The sequence below is a fragment of the Prenolepis imparis genome, unplaced genomic scaffold (genome assembly GCF_030444845.1).
Source record: "Prenolepis imparis isolate NDT839.2.m4 unplaced genomic scaffold, iyPreImpa1.0 SCAF_6, whole genome shotgun sequence".
In the NCBI taxonomy this organism is placed as follows: domain Eukaryota; kingdom Metazoa; phylum Arthropoda; class Insecta; order Hymenoptera; family Formicidae; genus Prenolepis; species Prenolepis imparis.
The window spans coordinates 100,344-116,386 of NW_028141164.1; the positions used below are offsets into that span (position 1 = coordinate 100,344).

Consider the following 16,043-nt stretch of genomic DNA (forward strand, 5'->3'; position numbering starts at 1 on the left):
TGTTAGATGTATTCAGGAAGGCAAAAATTTTAAATGTATCCCTTATCGATATTTAAAAAAATGAAATGACATGTGAAACTGTTTATGGATAAACGTTTACCGATTTGAAAAAAAAAAAAAAAAAGTGCTTTTCTCGAATTCGACTCGAGCAGGCAGACCTGGCCGACGTATGGTAAACCACGACGAACACGACGACGGAGACGTATCCGTATCGAATGTAAAAAGGTGGGAGGAAGCGAAAGACTAGACAAAGTAGGGGAAGGTGCGCGTGGTTTAGCCCTTTGTAATATGCTTCGTAACAGGGTGGGCGTCCAAGGTGTACCCGCGTACGCCCCTGTCGAATGACGCCCCAAGCCCAAGCCAGCTGCAACTAACTCTAGCCAGCTCGGTTGGCGAGCAGCCGCACGAACCGCGACCAAGCCACCAATCGGCGAGTCCGTGACGTCGTGACGAACATACGGCGACGTTGCCATCTCGCGTACCGCCCATTGGCCCTATGACTATGTACATGCGTGCCGTGCGTCCGTCGCGTAGTCTCGACTAGTCCCATTATCGCGGTATTTGTTATTTGTTAGTATTCGTTGTAACGTTTCCGCAAACGTGAATAAACGACTAAACGGAGAGTGATTGTGTGTAAAATATACGATGCACGTGTCGGTAGACCGCACGCTAGTTTGACACAAGTCGCGCGAATCGTATATGCGTAGCCGCATCACTTTTCATCGACTCCTCTCGGACCAGCGATACTTTGTGCGCGTCGTGCATTTTCTACGTGTGTGGAGAGCAGTATTCGCTCGGCGCTCGGCGTCAATTGTCTGGCGTGATTTTAGCAGAAACTTTGAGCGGTTAATATCTCGCAAACGCATTCTGCTTGATCCATCGCGTATATCGATCAACGCAAAATAATGCAGCCAGCAGCCACTACTAAATAGTCGTGTAGTATAGTGCGCGGGCGCGATACCACGCACGGCCACGGCGCTCACAGTGACGCGTGGCACGTGCGTGTGTTCGTGTATTTTTTTTTTTTTTTTTATATGTGATTGCGCGGTATGTACAACGGGAGCTACGGGAGCTAACGAGCGGACGCGTCTGACGATGAGAGCTCTCGCGAATAATGTCTCGCTACTCGCTTGTACGCATGCAAACGCACGCAAAATGTACGAGTACGGCTCCGTTTTTATCGACTCGTGTCGGGTCTGTTCTTTGTGATCGGCGTGCTTTCTTGGTTGAAAAAGCGACTCGTGTTTTCGGGTAATATATAAATCGCATAACTATACATATAACGGTACGAATCGCCCTAAATAGTGACTAGCGACAACGTGGTAGCGTTGGCATTGGCGTAACATTAAATAGTGTGGGTATGTATACTTGCGCGAGGAAACACGTGTTTATTTTCCAAGGTGGAGTCCCGGGTTCAAAGTGGGTGGAGGCTGCATCAGCCTTCCCCGTTATCACGGATATCGCGTAAGAGCGCAAACGAGCGGCGAAGAGCGCAGCCGAGTGGGCGGTATGACGACACACACCAGTTTGCCATTGTGTTGAAACTCGTGCGCGTGCTTCGAGCTTCGATACGAATACGGGTGGAGCGGTAGGAACAGGGGCGTAAGGAGGCGGTCCTCGATAGGATTCTTGGTTATGACTTTCGCGTTCGCAACAGCCTTCTTTGTTCATTGTGATTCCCTCTGTGATCTGTGATTATTCCCTCTGATCTGTGATTTCTTCTTAGAGAATAATGGTTAAAGAGCGGCAAAGTGTGATTTTTCTTAGCCCCGCGGATATCGCTTTCTATACTTCTTTTATTATCAAGGCGATCCAACACGATTCGCGTAACGTATTTTCAAGAATAACACTTTTATTCCGCATCTCGAATCTTTTCTCCAGCTTTTCATTTAAACTTTATAAACTTTCGGATTAACTCGAAATAATCTAATCCCAATTAAATTGATCTAAATTTTAACATTTTGTCGTAACAGCATATTTTTAATTTACGCGCGATAACGCGATTTAATCCTTATCATAGATTAATAAAGTTTAAATGATCAAAAACTCATATTTTTAGCGCTAAATAAAAACTCTGCCCCGCATATCTCTCTCTCTCTCTCTCTCTCTCTCTCTCTCTCTCTCTCTCTCTCTCTCTCTCTCTCTCTCTCTCTCTCTCTCTCTCTCCCCTCCCTCTCTCCCCCTCCCTCTCTCTCCCTCTCTCCCTCTCTCCTTTTTTCCTCAACTTATTTTTTCTCTCATTATTTGAAAGGCATTTTTTTTGCCACAATTTTTAGAAGAAAGAACAAAGTTTTGAACAACTCTGATTTCTCTGATTTTTTCTTTTTTAAAATCCATTTATACTCGTGTATATTTTACATTCATTTATCTTAGCTACAAAAATTGATATAATTTTAGCATACTTGTATAGTGTAATTGGTCATATTTTATGTACTACATGTTCTTGTTTGTATAGCTGTTATATTATTTATGTACTAGTTGTATTTTATACACTATATAATTAATATTAATTAGCTGTATATCTTGATGGATATAATTTCCTAAAAACTGTATCTATTTTTAATAGGAACGATTCTCCTTGTTTGTGGCTACAAGAAAATTGGCAATATACATGGTTGTGTATTTATTGCATTATGGATTCCTAGCACGACTCGACGAAATGGCATTCAAACCGTTTTTATAAAAATTGTATAGCACAAAACGCAATTGTTCATCATGAAGCGAAGTATAGACGGAAGAAACATTTCGCAAGTAAGTTGTTTTATCTCACTCTCTCGGCTCAAGTGCTTTACATTTATAATAATTTTTAATATCAGAAAATGATACTTAATAAGTACTCGATATTGTATATACCACATGTATATTTATAACAATTAGAATGATTTATAATCTTTATTGTATTGTACAGATATGTAATACAAATGTATTTACGAAAAGGAATTGAATATATATTTACTTATAGGAAGAAATCGAAGAACATGATCCTTTACAAACACAATCACAGCAACAAGACGAAGCAGATCAGCAACAATTAGAGCAGCAACAACAGCAGCAGCAAACTGCCCAGTCACAAATCCGTTTTTTAAGCACGAATGTATTGCATCAATTGCAACAACAGCCAGATATTCAAACTCAACAGCAGCAACAGCCACAAGTTATTACCCTGCAGAACTTTATGTCTGTACAAGCTCAACAACCACAACATGATCAACAGAGAGCGCAAGCAATCTCTGTTCAATCGCTACCTCATCAATTCTTGCAAGTATGTAAAGCGAGAAATAATATAATTTCATTTTCTATAAGAAATATAGCTTGCATGCGCATATTATACAGATTTTTCTTTCTTCCATTGTGCTTCAACTTGTAAACATGTCATGTTTCATAGGGTGCTCAAATTATTAGTGCTCAGGCACAAACGGCTCTTCAGCAACAATCACAGCAGCAGCAGCAACAGAATCAGCAACAATCACAGCAGCAACAACAACATGTTCAACAGCAGCAGCAGCAACCGCAACAACAACAGCTCAGTTATAGTGTAATCCCACAAATGCAGACCGTCAATATAGATGGTCAGGAAGCTTTATTTATTCCATCCTCCGCAATGTCCGCGGCAGGCGGGCATCATCAAACGCAGCCAACAATGCAATTTGCTACCGCAAATGGTCAGCAAATGCAACTGGCCGGTCAGCAGGTGCAACTGGCGAATGGCCAGACTATTATTACGCCACAACCAGTTAGTCTCATAAGGGCACCCAATGTTTTTCCCACTTCGATTATACAAAATATCACGGGACAAACTGTACAATTGCCGACAGGTATGCTTCAGGTTGGAATTTATTTTATTCGCGCATATTTCTCATATTTTTTTATCCCCTTTATGCGTATTTTCGAGATGTAAATTTTCTAACCATTTTTTATCTATGACCATATGCTTAAGAATAATCGAGAATAACGTGTATATTGCAGGTCAAAATGTACAAGTAAGACCACTTCAATTTCCTATGCAGCATGTTCAGCAAACTGTCCCTGTGCAAGTACCAGTCACTGCCAACAATGGACAAACTGTTTATCAAACTGTACATTTTCCCGTTCAAGCCTTGTCCAGCGTTTTAAATATGCCTGCGACACAAATGATACCCCAAATCATGCAAGTAAGTCATCTTTGATACAAGATCAAAACTGATGCAAAACGAATAATATTCCACAAGTTTAGTTTACAATTTTAATGTTAAAATGTTATATGTGAATTATAATATTGAAACATATATATTCTGGTTTAATTTTAGCAAATACCTCAAGTAGCACAGATAATTACGCCAAGTGGTCAAATTCAGCAAGTGCAAATCACAAATTTGCCCCAGTTACAAAGTCTTCAGGTAAAGATAACACGAATAAAGCTGTATTAATTGACTTCAACGATAGAGAGAAATTTTCTCTATAATTTTACTACATGTTATATGAATACGCATATTTTTAATGTGCTTTCTAGAGTCAACAAGTAACACAAGTAGCTCAGCAAGTTGCGCATCAACAAGCGCAGCAGCAAGTTGTCCAACAACAAACTCAACAACAGGTAGTGCAATCTGTTCAACAGCAACAACAACAAGTCGCCCAGGCTCAAGTACAACAACAGCAACAGGTACAACAACAGCAAGTACAACAAGTAGTACAACAGGTAATACAGCAGCAACAGCAACCACCACCGCCGCAACAGCAGCAACAACCACAACAACAGCAACAGATGCAACAATCTTCTGCTCCATCGTCGACAGTAGCGACTTGGAGTACAACAGTTGCCACTCCTAGCAACGTTCAAGTAATATATTTTTAAACTATGTGTGAGAGAGAGAGAGAGAGAGAGAGAGAGAGAGAGAGAGAGAGAGAGAGAGAGAGAGAGAGAGAGAGAGAGAGAGAGACACAGAGAGAGAGAGAGTGTGTGTGTGCGTGTTTGTACTATACGTCTATTGGGTCACACGCACGCACGCTCCCCCTCCCCCAACACACATACACACATTATTCCAATTATATGTAACGCATAATTTTTTATAGGTACTCGGCATAAGTACATTAGGAAGAAGTATAACGGGAAATGCTAATGTCATTACTACGAAAGATGGTCAAAAAATAGACGTGCAAGCGTTATCTACTCTTACAAGACCTCCGGAAACGGTAGACGGTGATATTAAAGTAACTAATATCGACGCTAGTCAACTAGCTGGTGGACAAGTAATACATATCCCCGCTGCGCAATCGGCCCAACCTACAGTGCAACCTATTACGATTACAGGTGAATAAATCAATATGCGTGCACGCATTTAAATTATTAGCATAATTAGTAAATATCTCGAGAGAGAGAGAGAGAGAGAGAGAGAGATATCTTCGATATACTATATTTTTATTTCCAATATATTTTCTATTGTTTTATACATCCTGTTATAATTTATAATTTCATTAAAAGATTGATCTTGACTTGTATAGGAACGCAAGGACAACAATTAACGCTTATTCCTGCATCTGCATTAGCGAATTTAACTGCGCAACAAGGTAACATGATGAGGAGCGTAAGCAACGGAAGCATAATGCAAATTCAACCAACCGCTGGAATAAATGCAACCAACGGTTTTTTACAATCAATACCTGTACAAAATATCCCAGGTTTAGGCAATGTGCAAGTAATACCAGCGAGCGCGTTGCAACCCGTACCAACCGCTACGGTTCAAACGTTACCCGCTACCGCGGCTGCACCTATCGTTGCGGCTGCGCCAACCGTACAACTCGACTCGAGTGATCCTACCAAATGGCAGATTCTCCAAACTCTTCAATCGAACGGAACTTTAACAACATCTGCTACTCCTATGTCTCACCAACATCAGGTATCCAATGCGGTCAATTCCAATACCGATACCGATACTAACAAGCAGCACCGTAGGAGAGTCGCGTGTACATGTCCTAATTGCGGCGACGGAGACAGGTAAATTTTTTATATAAAACTCTCTCTTTCTCTGCTTATATATATATAATATTACAAATGTTTATAATAGAATACTAATATACACAATGTCTCGCATTCGTATCTAAAACTCGCACTCGATATCTAAAATATTCCAACTAATCTATATTTTTCTGTAGAAATAGAGATATGAGCAGAAAGCGGCAACATGTATGTCACATTGCCGGTTGTAATAAAGTATACGGTAAAACGAGCCACTTGCGTGCTCACTTACGTTGGCACACGGGCGAACGACCATTCGTTTGCAGTTGGATATTTTGCGGTAAAAAATTTACCAGATCCGACGAACTTCAAAGGCATCGTAGAACTCACACTGGCGAAAAACGCTTTCAATGTCCAGAGTGTACTAAGAAATTTATGCGATCGGATCATTTAACGAAACACATCAAAACGCACACGAAGATACGAAGCACAGTAAGTATAATTCATACAAAGTATATGCACTTTATTTATGTATCATGTTTCATCAAACAAATATTAAATTTCAGGAAGCTGCTACTTCGACACAGGAAGGCTCTTCTGACAGTCAATCTTCCACTGAGCAGAAAATTATTATAGCATTGCATAAGGAAACGGAACAATCTGAAATTGTTATCTCGGAACAAATCTCGGAAAGCATGAAAACCGAATCAACGAATCATATAACAAATGAATAAAAAGTTTTATCATATAATGATCTGGATTATGCCGAAATCATTCGTAATATAATACAAACCAATGCTGCTGCTGCTGCTGCTGCTGCTGATGATGATGATGATGGTAATGATGGTAATGATGATTGGTGGTAATGACGATTGGTGGTAATGACGATGGTGATGATAATGAATGATCCCCAGAATCTTTATTTTTAAGATTCATAATTAGAAAAAAAAAAAAAGATACCAAGTTGTCATACACGATATCAAGCAGATTCTAATGTTTGAAAATGCTAGAAAAAAATTGGATCAACATTGTTATGTGCATGCATAAGTGCATTATATTAATAATATTGAAATTAGTATTGTATTGTGGTCGCGGCCAAATCATGGCCCCCGGAGCTATTTGCTCTTGTAAGATTAATATGGTACACAGTAGTGGAATTATATAATGACAATTCGTAACATACAATTTATTTTTTTATTACTATCGTGTGTATATGTAAATATATATATGTATATATAATGTAAATCAATGTATATATAATTTTGCACGAGAAAATTTCACATTTGTAAACATCTTTTGATATTATAAAAAATGCAAATATTTAGCTTTTTTCTTCTTTAATTTATCGAAATACTTTAAACCGAACAACTACTTCGTAATATTTTGCAAACTATAAATATAGATTTGATCTTAAAAGATTTTTTGTCCGAATTCAAGTCGATATTCGCGTATATAAATCATAAATAATGTGGCCATTTAAAATAAAATAAAGTTATCTATCTTACGATAGTATACAATGCAATCAGTTAAACTTAAACTGTTAAAGTTTAACAGAATACATATAGTACTGAATACCGAGTTCTAATTACTATAATTACTGGCAAGACCAGTGAAATTTAAAATGGAAAAATTATGTCACATTTAAAGTAATTAATGATTTTACATATTGATATTCTTTTAATCTCGGATTTTTATCAATGTAAAGTAGATAAAGACAAGAAAATATTTGTAATTAAGCTCGAATATGCCGATAATTTCTAATATGGCCACTGTTTGTTCACACTTCTCAGAATTGCTATCCAAATAGATGCTTTGCGCCATCACACATTTATATCACATATTATTTCACTATATAGTGGATGTATCAGAAAATTAAAAAATGGGAATATAGACAATTATTTTCGGGTGCATATGTATATGTGTGTGTATATATACACCATTTTATATATACACACACACAACATATATATATATATATATCGCGTTTATAGTTTTGTCGATATAATAATAAAAATGTTGGAGAAAAATAATATTGTACATTACGTGTTATTAGAGATTTCTTTCTTTATTGACGAATAAATATATTCCATAATAATCTACCGATAAATTTATACAGATTTCGCTAGAAAGTATGTATAAACATTGTTAAACTCTATACCTTTATATCATACGTATATAACGAACGAGAAAAATATTCTATTTTTTTATATTATAAACATATATCGCTGTTTATTGTTGACACATTGAAAAGTGTGAGAAACATGAAGAGAATATATTTAAATTAAAAAAAAAAAAAAAAAAAAAAAAAAGTTAAAATACGTTTCTCCACATAAAAATAACTCAATATTGTGTCAACACTACTTTAAACGTCGTTATTATTAACGAATGATAGTTCTTTCATTAATTACATCCACAAATTTCGTATTTATTTTATAATTGAGTCAATTGTTATTCTCAAATATAATGTGACATTGTAATAAATATTTTTTTTTATCGACACGTTTTCCATTATACACTGTGGAACAAAATATGTAATTCTAAAAAGATTGAACTTTGGAATTCGCGTGAACGACTTTATATTTTCGCAATTAATCATTTGCTTCGTAAAATTTGATATTTAACTTCTCTTTTCTATACGTTGTAGATCTATATTGCATATATGCAAAATTTGCGAATCTTATTTAGGATCATATCATATATAGGGTTTTGCACAAGAGTGTAAAGAATTTTTTTCTATTTTAAAACACGAACCTATAATTAAATTAATAACGTGTAGATAAATTATAATCGCTCCCTATATATATATATATATGCGTTCCTTATATTGGCGTTCTTGCTCTCTGGCTTATTAAAAGAGAAACTATAGCGGTAATAGCCTTGCTTGTGCAAAACTTAACTTTATTTTGGTATTTGAGTTTTTTTTAGGATTTAAGGCTCCTGGTACCTTGCCGACCATGTCGGAATCGTGACGTCAGAAGCGAGAAAATTCACGCTATTTTTTTTTAGATGCCATTTCTAAATAAAAACATATTTGCATAAAATAACACTTAAGATCTTTTTAATATACTTCTAAAAAACGCCGAAAACTATCCTTTTCCCTTTATAATCAATCAACAGCTGTAAAATGTAATATTATGAGGCCCAGTCCTTCTGGTCTTTGCACATGCGCAGTCATTCCGCATGTCAAAGTCTGATATCTCGATCATTTTAGGGTTGTTTATTGATTGTCAAGGGAAAAAAGAATAGTTTTCGGCGTTTTTTAGAAGTGTATTAAAGAGATCTTAAGTGTTATTTTATGCAAATATGTTTTTATTTAGAAATGGCATCTAAAAAAAAAATAGCGTGTTTTCTCACCTCTGACGTCACGATTCCAATATGGCCGCGGTGAGCACCCAGGAGCCTTAATGTTTTTTTTTTAAATAAGCACTAATTTTATATATATAGGACAGAACAAGATATAACGCTGTGCAAAACGTAAAATTTAAATAGACGTTCGCTCGCACTAGCATATTTTTCTGTAAATATATATACATACTAACAGAATGCTTGTGTGTGTCGCTTATATATAGATATAGATAATGCGAAGACGCATGTTTTGGGCATATACGCGATAATGCGTTAGCCAAAAGATTTACATACGATATCTAAACGCTATATCCTATTTCTTATCTGTTTATACAATATGTAACTTTATGAATCGCTGCAAACTACAATAAATGTAAGAGCTTTTCTCTTTACGTAGGAGAGAAAGAGGGAGTGCGCATTTTTCTTCAAGTATTTGTAGTATAGAAATATGTAGATACACTGCGTATTTTGGCTGCATTTTATTCACGCCGTATCATATATGTATTGTAAAAATCAGTTTTATAAGAAATTGTGTATCGAGTGGTTTTACGTATTAAGAAAACTGAACGAATTTATTTCTTACACATTCGCATCTTTATTCGCCGAGACTCTGATAGAAACTGTCAAAGTATATATACATATTATGACAATCAAACTTAAAAATGGAGAAGGTAATTATAATTGTCAATGTACTCTTTTTCTTTTTATATTTTCCATAATTTTTTTAGAGTATTTTTTTATGTACAGAATAAAGAAAGGAAGAACAAAATAATTATCAATATGTTTTATGTTAATTTCAGCAGCTTTTTAAAACATTCTGTAAACTTGTTGATTTATATGATATTTTGATGTGAATATACATGTAAGTGTATTTCTACAGAGAGAGAGAAAGAGGGGGGGGGGCAGCGAGAGAGAGAGAGAGAGAGAGAGAGAGAGAGAGAGAGAGAGAGAGAGAGAGAGAGAGAGAGAGAGAGAGAGAGAGAGAGAGAGAGAGAGAGAGAGAGAGAGAGAGAGAGAGAGAGAGAGAGAGAGAGAGAGAGAGGAGAGAGAGAGAGAGAGAGAGAGAGAGAGAGAGAGAGAGAGAGAGAGAGAGAGAGAGAGAGAGAGAGAGAGAGAGAGAGAGAGCGAGAGAGCGCAGTATTTCTACTCTCTCGACAAGCGCTTCTTTATTTAAAAAAATTCACGATATCTAGCGCAGTACATGTCGGACTGCATTTATCATTTAAATTTATTAGCTTGTTTCTAAATTGCGAATTTTTAAATTTATTTGTACAAGTCATATCATAGGCTATCGATTTTACTGAGCCTTGCGCACACATGGCGATGTAAAAATTATATTTTTATATAAGTATCACACACATAACATACATATCTTGTGTATTGATCTGTTTTGAGTTTGTTTGAATCGACGCTACTTAAAATGAAACTGCCCATGTATAAGCAATGCCTAATAAATAGAATTACGTAGGTTGCGGCTCCAGTGTTTTTTCGGAATTAGATTATAAAGTGCAAGTTCCTCTTTTCCTTTTACCTGAGACATAATAGCATGTACAATTCGTCAATGCCTGGCATATTCCAAAAGTTATTTATACATATACTGAACATACAAATTACTAAAGATTAAAAGACATTAGAATACCCAATTTAATTTTAACACAACAGACTGAAATATGCACTAATCTGATCTGTGATTTTGCCATTTTGGCTGACGTCTATTTATTATTCAATTTGTTAAGTGTGAAACAAAACGGTTTTTTTAACTTTTTAAATACTTTACAGTGAGATAATATCAATTAATTGTGATAATGGTTTAAAATTGGTAATAAGCATGTTAAAAGATATCTATAAAGGGATATATGCATTGCTAAAAGCAAAAAAGTGTCAAAAATATCAGAGTGTGTTGAAAATAATATAGAAATAACCAAATTACGAAATTGAATAGAAAGAAAAATATCGCTCTCAAATCTCACTTGAACAAGAACTCGGCTCTCTACTCTGATGAAGTAGATGATGAAGAGGATGATGTCCGACTGATTGGTTGCCCTGTTCGGTTTGCTTCATTTGCTGCCCTATAAAATATAAATATAAACAAGTATATATAAAAATAATTACAGTATATTTGTACATTATATATATAAAATTAAATATTGAGAATTATTATATAATAATATATTAACAATATACATGTACAAATATATTGTAATTATTTTTATGAATAGAAAAGAAAAAACAGGAAACTGCACACATAAATGCTGTTTAAGAATCTCCTAAAATAACTACTATTTTTCTCTATTTTTGAAAGTTAAATGTCCTATAAATAAATATATATCACAGTAGAGCTCCGATAATTTTTTCAATGTGGAGCGACAAGTGCGGAAAATTCCTAAAAAGAAAATAGTTACGAACTATCTACATATCTCTACTTGTGTCTCAAGCATACAAAGTGCGGCTGAGCGTAGGCTGTCCCGCAATCTGTTCATTGTGATATGGAGAGAACACGACATTAATACATATTGATAAAAATGTGTGGAGGAATAGAAAAGTAATCCGAGACAAACTTATCGGAGCTTTATTGTAAGTAGACAACATGATGGCTTGTATTGATTCAGAGTTTCTTATCGATTGCTAATATGTAATATCAATACAAGATATTATTTTTGCGTCGAGTAATATCTAACTTGAAAAAAAGAAAAAAGAAAAAAAAAGTAAAACTTATTCACAAAATCTTAACACTAAGAATTGATATTACATAGATTGCACAAAGTACAAATTTGTAAATATTCATCAAACAAGTTACCTGAATAAGGCGGCAAAACTGGATCCGGCCAAAGCAGAACCGGCCAAATTAGGTCCAGTATCTTGATTCGCTTCAACTGGGTTCTGATCTCCCAAATTTTGTCTGCAAATGGGGCAAGTTCCATGCTAGAAAATAAAAGGAAAATAAAAAAGAGACCAAATTATCAAGATTTATATCAGAGTGTTAACACAAACACACACACACACACACACGTGTGTGCGTGTGGATGCACATTATTAATTATAAAATTTGCAATCTTACTAATTCCAACCAGGGTATAATGCATGGTGCATGATAAACATGCTGACAAGGCAGCTGTCTAACAGGTTCCGATAGCTTAAAATCTTCCCAACAAACGGAACATTGTAGCTTACAGTCTGCACAAAAAATAAGAAAAGAGATTGCTCAGTGACTAAGAAATTTCAATCAAATAATTATAATATAGGTTGAACAAATGTACTGTTGTTGGAAAAAAATATACTTCTGTATAAAATCTCAAAACATTAAAGGTTAAGTAACAGCTTTTAGGAAGGACTTTTTTTCTTTAGGTCCTCATCAACCATTCGAGTTGTTATTTGATCTTAAAACATTGTACATATTGATGTTGTTCTCCTCAGGTTGATAAGGACCTAAAAGAAAAAAATATCGGAATATATATATATATATCGCCAACTAGATATCAATGTATATCGTTAGATATACTAACCAACTTGACTTTGCGATATAGCTGTCGTAGGTATCTCATCAATCTGCTTGCGCGGTAAAGGTGGAGGTCCGGTACCATCCATTTGATTCAATAACTGGGTAACAATAGCATCTAATCCATCGCGACCCCAAACATAATCTCCAGGATTTCCCAAGAACAGTCTAATATTGAATCTACATTATTTTGTTTTATTTTAGTAACACTAAATATTAAATAAAATTGGTAATGACTTGTGTTCCCATTGTGGATGAATAAACTTTTCGAATATTTATACTGTCTGGTTGACACTGTTGAACAAGCATATTAAAATAATGACACATTTTTGAAAATGCACATACATATGATTATAGGTAAGGGACAAGATTAAAATGTTATAAAAATATAAACATTTCTAGAGAAAATTTGCTAGTTGAAATAAATATGAAATATTTTATATATAAAATAGCTTATTCATTTATAATATATTCAAAAATTATAATCAAAATGGAATATATTTATTATACTTGTTAGATTGAGATATATCTTGGGAGAATATGTAAATTAGAATGATGTAAGAACACTGTGATTTATCTATTTTTCATGCTTATGAAATATGTAATCTATATCTATATGCTGCGTAATTATATGATCTAATATTAGAATAATAATTGTCGCAGAAAAAACGGCTTACACAGAGGGCTGTGCTTCTTGTCCTACAGAGTTGCCTAGACTTGCTGCTCCAGAGAGATTGAAGATAAAATCTTGTATGAAATTCTCTATAGGTACCTGTAGACTCTCTTGTCTTCTACGATTGCTGCCAATAAAAAAAAATCAAAATTATTACCTCAATAATTTGTCATACAAATGTAATGCTCCAACGGCCCAGGTAACTCATCAATAAAATAGATTTACAAAACTCGTATAATAATTGAAACATATATTTCACATGTACATTATTGCCGAGTTGGAATGAATATCATTTGTTCTTTTTTCCATGTATAAGAAGCATTTTATTAAAAGAAAAAACTAGATATAATAAAAAAAATTAAAATAAAATTTTGAGATATAAAAGAAATTTTGCAGATTCTGTCATACTATCACAATGTTCAAAGGTTAAAATTGGTTGATATACATTCCACATTTTGCCATATAAAAAATAAAAAAGGAAAAGGAGGTACTCCATTCTTCAAATTTAGTATGAAACATTTTTAAAAAATTGCATCACTATATGTAATACTCTCCGATGGTATGGAAAGAAACATGGCATACCTGCTGGTACGACGCCCATCCTGAGAAGCACGAGACCAATTAGATCTTCTTCTACTTCCAAGCACATAGTTTCTGTTGCCTGCGCTCGACTGTTGATTGGTACTTGATTGTTGATTGGTATATGTATTTGAAAGTCCCATTATCATTTCTATTATGTCACGGTCACGATCGGAGCGCTGTGACTGCCAAATTAGATAATGTTAATAATAATTATACATTTTTTAATTATTATATATTAATAATTTTTTACTACAAGTTAGATTACTCACGTTATATCCTATGATATCGACATCTACATCGCTCAGATCTTCGCTATTCACATCCATGCCTGAACTACCCTCATTGCTGCTACTTTCCAGCTCTTCGATAAAACCACATGCGCATCGTGGACACGTGTAATTCTAATTAAAAATAAAATATTAATCATGCGCAAGTCTATGTTATATCTTATCTTGAATAGCAAGATTAATAGACTTATTGAATACATATATACATACATACATATGTATTTAAAATATAAATGTAAATTAAAAATGTAAAATATATTTTTATCACAACAGTATGTTCTCATATAATAATAATAGTAATAATAGCAGCACATTAATAGTAGTAGCATCAATAATACAAGAACGTGAAAAATAGCTACATCTCATTTTATTATTTTAGAAAAAACTGCAGAAGAAAGAGAGTGAGCTTTGTAAACTCTCCCACCCTCTCTGTTAAGCTATGAAGATATAGAGGTGTCTCACTTTAAGTGTAAAAAATATTTAAAAATCTAGGACATACACATCAAAAATATAATCTTGTATTTATAATAATATATTAAGATGCAAATTTGGTATACATTTTCTATTAAATCGATATATAACATTTTTGCGCCTTAACAATTCTATATATAGAATATACAATTGAATAATCGATCATATCATACAAATATACATTTGGCTGAAACTGTGTGAAAGGATCAAATTGCAAACAAATATATACATGCCTGAAGTAGCTTAAAGGTTAATCAAAATATATTATTTCATTCAAACACCAAGTTTTGATCGCGAATAACGATCGTAAGAACGTTACATTCTTTCGAAAAGAATCCTTCATAAGATTGTCGCGAATGCTATTCGTTCCATACGAATATCACGATAAATACGATTTCAAAATTTCGAATACCATTACAAAAAGATAAAAAGGAACAGAAACACAGAATGATTACGCAATTGTAGCACGCGATGATATTGATTTGTCGCTCGACGTAAAAGATCGAAAGATAAATCAAAGTCTTGTTTTTCATAGGAATATTGGGTGGGAGAGACAAACTCTTTTCACACATGACATCGTACAATGACAGTTTCTCGGAACATTCCTTTTACGATGCATCTACGCGGGGGTATCTATACACGCGTCAAAACATCACAATAAGTAGATAATCGTCACGAAAGACGTTGCAAAGTACTTACTGGCAACAAACGCTCAATTTCGACACTGCATTTGTGGCAAAAAAATCGGGACATTGGACTCCCGTCCACAACGGCTTCCGCCATGTTTAACGTGTCCCTTACCTTCTCTAGTTATCAGTAGTCGTAATTACAGTTGAATTGGCTCGGCTCGAATCGACTAGCCTCGGTTCGTTTCGGTTTGTCTCGACTCTCGACTCGACCCGGCTCGGTTCGAATCGACTCGGCTCGAGGCGCGTTCAAAGATTTACTTTAGCGTAAAGGTGCCTTTTCATGCTGACGCTCGACGCTCATTTTTAGCGGCAAAAGACGTACGTGACCAAAATTGACGAATTGGGGTACTTTCCGATTCACGCATGATGCGCATGAAGTGACAGAAAATCTATAGTTCATGTCACGCATATTATAGATTCTCTGTCACTTCATGCGCATCATGCGTGAATCGGAAAGTATCCTTGGTATAGGCTGGATTATAAAGGCCGTAAACTTTTTCCGTAACCGTAAATTTAAGGATTCAACCAATCGCGTTGCTTGATTCGGCAACGTGATTGGTTGAATCCT

General features: G+C 35.0%; 2 protein-coding genes across 6 annotated transcripts; one reads left to right on the top strand and one right to left on the bottom strand.

The window, feature by feature from the left end:
• The first annotated feature begins 391 nt into the window (after positions 1 to 391).
• LOC145937628 (uncharacterized) lies at positions 392 to 7,256 on the top strand. Of its 3 annotated transcripts, none has more exons than XM_083040793.1 (11): positions 392 to 1,826; positions 2,567 to 2,751; positions 2,963 to 3,262; positions 3,386 to 3,815; positions 3,967 to 4,151; positions 4,287 to 4,376; positions 4,490 to 4,816; positions 5,050 to 5,287; positions 5,479 to 5,971; positions 6,130 to 6,424; positions 6,499 to 7,256. In XM_083040793.1, exons 2-11 carry the CDS (start codon positions 2,716 to 2,718, stop codon positions 6,664 to 6,666), a joined length of 2,562 nt encoding a protein of 853 aa, XP_082896919.1. In that variant the 5' UTR covers positions 392 to 1,826; positions 2,567 to 2,715; the 3' UTR covers positions 6,667 to 7,256. The 3 variants fall into 3 exon arrangements, with proteins under 3 accessions (XP_082896919.1, XP_082896920.1, XP_082896921.1); XM_083040794.1 differs by having other exon boundaries at positions 392 to 1,358; XM_083040795.1 differs by having other exon boundaries at positions 392 to 845.
• Positions 7,257 to 10,465: 3,209 nt separating this feature from the next.
• Iru (E3 ubiquitin-protein ligase Iruka) lies at positions 10,466 to 15,643 on the bottom strand. 3 transcript variants are annotated; one of them, XM_083040809.1, is made up of 9 exons: positions 15,486 to 15,643; positions 14,298 to 14,429; positions 14,029 to 14,210; positions 13,451 to 13,573; positions 12,781 to 12,953; positions 12,336 to 12,451; positions 12,075 to 12,199; positions 11,248 to 11,346; positions 10,466 to 10,808 (listed from the first exon to the last, which is right to left on the bottom strand). In XM_083040809.1, the coding sequence occupies exons 1-8, from the start codon at positions 15,567 to 15,569 to the stop codon at positions 11,268 to 11,270; spliced, it is 1,014 nt and encodes a 337-aa protein (XP_082896935.1). In that variant the 5' UTR covers positions 15,570 to 15,643; the 3' UTR covers positions 10,466 to 10,808; positions 11,248 to 11,267. The 3 variants fall into 3 exon arrangements, with proteins under 3 accessions (XP_082896935.1, XP_082896936.1, XP_082896934.1); XM_083040810.1 differs by having other exon boundaries at positions 10,466 to 11,346; positions 12,781 to 12,941; XM_083040808.1 differs by having other exon boundaries at positions 10,466 to 11,346.
• Between the last annotated feature and the right edge of the window lie 400 nt (positions 15,644 to 16,043).

Coding starts and splice junctions, on each gene's coding strand:
- Iru (XM_083040809.1), bottom strand. CDS start 15,569: ATGGCGGAAGCCGTTGTGGACGGGAGTCCAATGTCCCGATTTTTTTGC. Junction 14,211..14,297: donor TCGATATCATAGGATATAAC/GTGAGTAATCTA, acceptor CTAATTTGGCAG/TCACAGCGCTCCGATCGTGA. Junction 12,452..12,780: donor TATATCGCAAAGTCAAGTTG/GTTAGTATATCT, acceptor TTTTTTGTGCAG/ACTGTAAGCTACAATGTTCC.
- LOC145937628 (XM_083040793.1), top strand. CDS start 2,716: ATGAAGCGAAGTATAGACGGAAGAAACATTTCGCAA. Junction 2,752..2,962: donor ACGGAAGAAACATTTCGCAA/GTAAGTTGTTTT, acceptor ATTTACTTATAG/GAAGAAATCGAAGAACATGA. Junction 3,263..3,385: donor TACCTCATCAATTCTTGCAA/GTATGTAAAGCG, acceptor CATGTTTCATAG/GGTGCTCAAATTATTAGTGC.